At 43.2% G+C, this 6,000-nt stretch overlaps 1 protein-coding gene across 2 annotated transcripts in view; it reads right to left on the reverse strand.

The window, feature by feature from the left end:
* The window catches only part of SLC17A5 (solute carrier family 17 member 5), an 86,094-nt gene extending 83,914 nt beyond the window's left edge, over window positions 1-2,180 (reverse strand). For both annotated transcript variants that reach the window (XM_018052865.1, XM_018052864.1), the window contains exon 1: window positions 1,961-2,180. In XM_018052865.1, the coding sequence (XP_017908354.1) occupies window positions 1,961-2,054 (94 nt within the window). In that variant the 5' untranslated portion in view covers window positions 2,055-2,180. The remainder of the gene's footprint in view (window positions 1-1,960) is intronic.

Here is a 6,000-nt window from a genome sequence, read left to right on the forward strand (position 1 = left end):
CTCATTTCAAGTGTACAATTTGGTGAATTTTGACAGATGTATACATCTTTGATCCCTAGTCAAGATGCAGAATTTTTCCATCACCCCAAAAAGTACCCTAGTGTCTCTGCAGGCAACTCCTTCCTGCCTGTAGCTTCCATGCAATCAATGATCTGCTTCCTGTTATCACAGATTAGTTTTGCTTGTTTAGAACCTCATACTGACCAAAAGATACATTAACATGGTAGTTTCCTTTGTGCCTGGGATTTAGCCATATCAGGAGTGTCAGCAGGTACTTTTTATCACTGAGTATGTGTGACTATACCCCAATTTGTTTACCTAGTCATTTGTTGATGGACTGATGGATAGGTTGTTTCCAGTTTTTAACTATGTATATTATGAATTAAAGCTGCTATAAACATTGTTTGGTACTATGGTCATGCATGTTTAACTTTAAAATATCAACAGACTGCCAGTTTTCCAAAGTACTTGTACCATTTTATACTCTTACCAGCAAAATATGAGTTCTAGTTATTCCATATGTTTGCCAGTATTTGGTATCTTTGGCCAGTTTAACTTTAGCTATTTCAGTAAGCATGTAATGGCTCACTGCAGTTTTAATCTGCATTTCCTGACAACTACTCTGTTTAACATCTGAGCTAAAATTTGATTATATATATATTTATTTCCCAATTGCAATAGAACATAGTAGTTTCTAGGGAATATCTTTATGGCATTTATTTCTGTATTTCCACACTAGATTATTTCAGAGAAGAGGATTATAGAAATCTAATTCATATGTCATGAAAAAAGATCAGTTTATGGAACTAAGTCCAACTTCCAGATAAAACGCCTGTATGGTACAGTGCTTACCCTGAGCGTCCACAAAAATAAGCACCTAGTTGCCCGATGGAGCTATAATATTGCTACCTCTACTGCCACCATCTGGTAATGTTGAAAACAAACTTAAAAGGTTATACTGCTCTTGGTCAAGAAAAGTTAAATTTCTAATTCAGCTCTGTTTCTCAAGCATACATCTTTGAAACTACAGAATGCATGCAAAATGATTTATTCTTTAGTTTTTATTTCTTTTAAAGAAGCATGATAGCAAAATATTTTAATTTTCCCAAATTCAGGGAAGATGCATTGTGAAGTATTATACATCCTTTCTATTTGCTGCAAGGCTTTCGATAAATTACCTTAGCGCGCTCTATGAATAGCCTATCTTAAGCCTATCTGTGGATAGCCTACCCGTTTCCTAATTTATTAGACTGCTATGACTTCACTGTAGACAACTAACTATACGGGGGAAAAATGTATGCAGTAACTTTTACTGCACAATTTCAAGATATTCGCTGAGTTATCCAATAATTTCCCTCCGCATACGCAACAAAGTTAACCCCAGTCCTTTTTTTTTTTTTTTTTTTTTTGTCTCCACGCCCAAGGAGCTAGCTACCAGATCACATGCTGGAGGACCAGCAGCTGTGGCAAGGTGGCACTGACAAGGAGGAAGAGTCCGCGTCTCCGTCCCGCCCTCCAGCCTTCAACTGCAGGTTTCCCCAGGGCGCTTTTTTCCTCGGGGTCCTCCGCTTCGCCCTCTGCCCATTCATTTCAAGGTTCTCTCCCCTAGTTCGTTCTTCCACAGGGTCCCCAGATCAATACTACGGAAGATCGCCCGGCGCCCTGAGCCCGCGGCGCCCAGCAGGTCCGAGCCCGAGCCCGCCGGCTGCACCTGCGGAGACCCCCGGGGCTGCACCTGCCGAGGTCCTGCTGGAACCTCCGCCCAGCCCCGGCCTCCCGGCGCCGCTCGCCTCCCGGGCCCGGCAGCGGGCTTCTGGGCATCCGAGAAATCGGAGGCTTGAGGGGGGGGCCCTCACCGGGCTCCCCGATCTCAGCCCCCGAGGGCTTGAGCGGCTCTGGACACCCTCCACCTTGGGACGGCCACCCGCCCGAAAACCCCCTGGATCGCGCCGCCACTCACCGGTTTCCGCCCGCGGGGCGCGCTGCAGGAGCGGTGTGCGGTCCGAGCCCTCCTCGCCGTCGCTCGGGGCTAAGTCCGAAACCGGGGACTTCATGATGCCTTCAGGGAGCTACGGCGCAAACCTGCTCCGCGGAAAAGAGAGCTCCAGCGGGACCGCCGAAGCCCCCCGCCCCCGGGCCGAGGCGGCCAGGCTGAGCTGGGCCGCTGGCACCGCCCCCAGTCTGACCCCACCCCGGCCACGTCAGTCACAGGCTCCGCCCCAGGGCGGCCGCGCAGGCTCCGCCCCCGCCGCCATCTTGAGGTCGGGCCTTTGGCGGCCGGTGGGGCGGGGACGGCCTGGTTCTAGGGGTCAGGCTTGCTGAGGTGCGGCCGACGCCGAGTTGTCGGGCCCGCCAGCTGTAGGCCCGCTGGGTCGCTGGTGTTCTAAAGACTAGTGTTACCCTCCCTTGCGCTCCCTGGTAAAGCTCAGAGAACAGCGGGGACTGGGAACCTTGAGGCGGAAGACAGGGGCTTAAATTGTGCATCATTAAGGAGAGAACTTGGAGAGGATGGCGTGTATGTGAAGTTCCGTTATAGTAATTTGCCATGAAAGTGAAAGCCGCTCAGTCGTGTCCGACTCTTTGCGACCTTTTCGACTATCCAGTCCGTGGAATTCTCCAGGCAAGAATACTGGAGTAGGTAGCCTTTTCCTTCTCCAGGGGGTCTTCCCAACCCAGGGCTCGAACCCAGGTCTCCCTCATTGCAGGCGGATTCTTTACCAGCTGAGCCACAAGGGAAAATTGCCATGGATATTAGCAACCCCAGTTCTTTCTGCCCATGACAGCATATTGTCCCTAGGATAGCTTTGAAGGTGGAAAACAGGCAATAGATACATTGATTCCTATGTAATTGCCTACTTTGCAGTCAAAATACCCAGTTATCAGCAGTTTCCTATAGTTCACCCTATGCAATCATCTGACTTAGGTCTCCCCAGATCTAATTCGAACAGGTTTTCCTGGCATTTGCTGACTCTAAGGGAGAAGCGCTAGGGAAATGCACTATCTTGCCTTGGAGTGTGTGACCACCGGCAGTAATCCTGGTAACTGGAGATTAATGAGATATAAAGGTATAGCAGATGACCTTGTAGCGGGGAAGAAACTCACAAGTCAACAGTTGAGTCAGTCAGGTCAGGCGCTTGGTGAGGTCCACGTGAGAAAAATGAGAGGGGTCACCTTTGTCCAGAGGGGAGGGTGGTAGTTACTAAAGGAATTCTTAACCTCTGCATGGGGAAAGGCTAGGAAGGTTATCACGTTAAAACTAGGACGAATCAGACCTACTTTCTGAAATTACGTAGATTTTAAACTCTCTGAGGCTGATTCTGGCCTGTCAGAATTCTGTAGTGTTAGGAAGTTCACAGGTGGCTACACTTTGAATTGCAAGGTTATAAAGGACTTGAACCAGAAAGATTCCAACAAAAACTTAAAAGTTTTCAAACCACAAGAGATCCTTTTAAAAAAAACACAAAACCCTACCCTTTTTATTTTAGAAGTTTTAAGTTTAAAGAAAAGTTGTGGAGATAATCCAGAGAGTTTTGCATACCATTTGTCTTGTTTGACATATAGCTGATATCTTAAGTTGGTATGATACATTGATAACAACTAATTAGCCATTGATAGGTTGTTGTTAATGGGAGTTCATACTTTATATTCAGATTTATTTCGCTTTTACCTAATATTCTTCTGTCCTAGGATTCCTTCCAGAATGCCACATTATATTTAATCATTGTATCTCATGGGACTCCTGTAGACTGACAGTTTCTCAGACTTTCCTTGTTTTTGCAAACCTTGAAAGTTTTGTTGAGTACTTGTAGAATTTGTAGAAAGGCTCTCAATTTGGGTTTGTTGGATGCTTTTATTGTAATTAAACTGGAGTTAAGGGTTCTGAAGAAAGACCACAGAGGTAAAGTGCCATCGTCATCACATAATTTCAAGAGAATGTGCTGTCAGCATAGCTTATCATTAATGGTTATCACTTAATGGTCGTATTACACTTCATCACATGCTTGAGGTGGTGTTTGTCAGGTTTTTCCTTGTGTCAGATTCCTCTTTTCCCCCCTCCCATTCCATCCTTTCTCTCAGTATGTGCAGCCTGAACTTGAGGGGTAGGTACTTTATGCTTCGTCTCTTTGAAGGACAGAATTCTTTTGTACGGGAAATGTGTCTATTCTCCCCCGTTTGTTTATTTTATGTATACATATATTTAAAATCATATATTTAAAATCACTCATTTATTTATTAAAATTTTTTACTTTACATTGGAGTATTGTTGATTGACAATGTTGGGTTAGTTTCACGTGTGCAGCAGAGTGATTCAGTTATACATGTACATGCATCATTCTTTTTCAAATTCTTTCACCGTTTAGGTTATTCTAGTGTACTGAGAGTTCCCTGTGCTAGATGGTAGGCCCTTGTTCATTTTTTTTTTTTAAAGCTGTGCTGCACTGCTCGTAGAATCTTAGTTTCCCAACCAGGAATTGAACTTGGGCCAAGGCAGTGAAAGCGAGGAATCCTAACTAATCACTGGACCGCCAGGTAACTCCCATGGTTATCTGTTTTAAATATAACAGCGTGTACATGTCAATCCCAGACTCCCAATCTATCCCTCCTCCACCCCCATATATTTGTTTATTCAGTCATTTATTTATATTAATGTGGACTCATGGCTTTTTATCCTTGTGGGTTATAATCCAGCGCTTTGTCATTCATTTCATTGCTCAGATTGTTCCAGCTTTGGAAACTGAGTGCTCCTCTCAGTTGGCTCCTGTACCCCTTTTATATGTCCCTGCTGTATGTTTTTTGAGCACTACCTTAGTTTCTGGTATTACAGGCTATTGCAGCTGATCCTGAATAGTCTCCGCTCCTGACATTTCTCCAAGGGCAGTGATATTAGAAACCAAGATGGGTGCTGGGTGTACGTCTTGCTGTTGTCACTGATTCCAGGCCCAGAGGAGGTACTTTTTTTTGGTTTCCTTTTATAATCTTCCCAAGAGAATATATATATTTTTAAAGTATAAGGTAACACCTTTTACTTCTTTGTATCTGGTATTCAATTCCTGCTCACTGCCATAAAAGATTGTTGTTGAGGTTATTTACTGGTTTTTTGATTGGTAATTCCTTCCTTTACCAGCACTCTAAACCAGTGCTGTTCAATAGAAATATTATGCAAGACATATATGTAATTTAACATTTTCTGGTAGCTACATTAAAAACTTAGGAAACAAAAAAGTAAAAAAAGATGAAATTTTTTATAATATACATTATTTAATCAAATCTATCAAAATTTTTGCAAATTCAATATCTAATCAATATAAAACACTTAATGAGGGACTTCCCTGGTAGTTCAGTGGTTAAGATTTTGCCTTTTAATGCAGGGGCTGGGGGTTTCTTAACTTCCTGGTTAGGAAGCTAAGATGGCACATGACTCCCCACATGACTCTGGACCAAACATAATACAGAAACAACATTGTAACAAATTCAATAAAGACTTTAAAAATGATCCACATCAAAAACAGAAACCACTTAATGTTATATGTTACATCCTTTTTTTTTGGTTCTAAATCTTCAAAATGTGGTGTGTATATTACACTTACAGGCCATCTTTATTAAGACTGGTCACATTTCAAATGTTTGATAACCACATGTGGCTTGGGCTGCCATTTTGGACAGCACAGTTGTAGACCATGTGAGGGCTTACTTTTCCCCCAAATTCTGTCTTTGCATGGAAAAAGAATGTCTTCTGATCAATGCCTAGTTCAAAAGACTAGCTGTTTTCTTCCTCTATAAAATGGAGATAATAATAGAAACAACTATTATTGTTAACTTATTTTGTCATTATGAGAAATAAATAATGCATGCAAGTCATGGTATAGGATGGTTGTTGTTTAGTCACTAAGTCATGTCCAATTCTTCTGCTACCTCACGGGTTGTAGCCCACTAGGCTCCCTGTCCATGGGATTTCCCAGGCAAGAATACTGGAGTGGTTGCCATTTCCTTCTCCAGAAC

The sequence above is a fragment of the Capra hircus genome, chromosome 9 (genome assembly GCF_001704415.2).
Source record: "Capra hircus breed San Clemente chromosome 9, ASM170441v1, whole genome shotgun sequence".
In the NCBI taxonomy this organism is placed as follows: Eukaryota; Metazoa; Chordata; class Mammalia; order Artiodactyla; family Bovidae; genus Capra; species Capra hircus.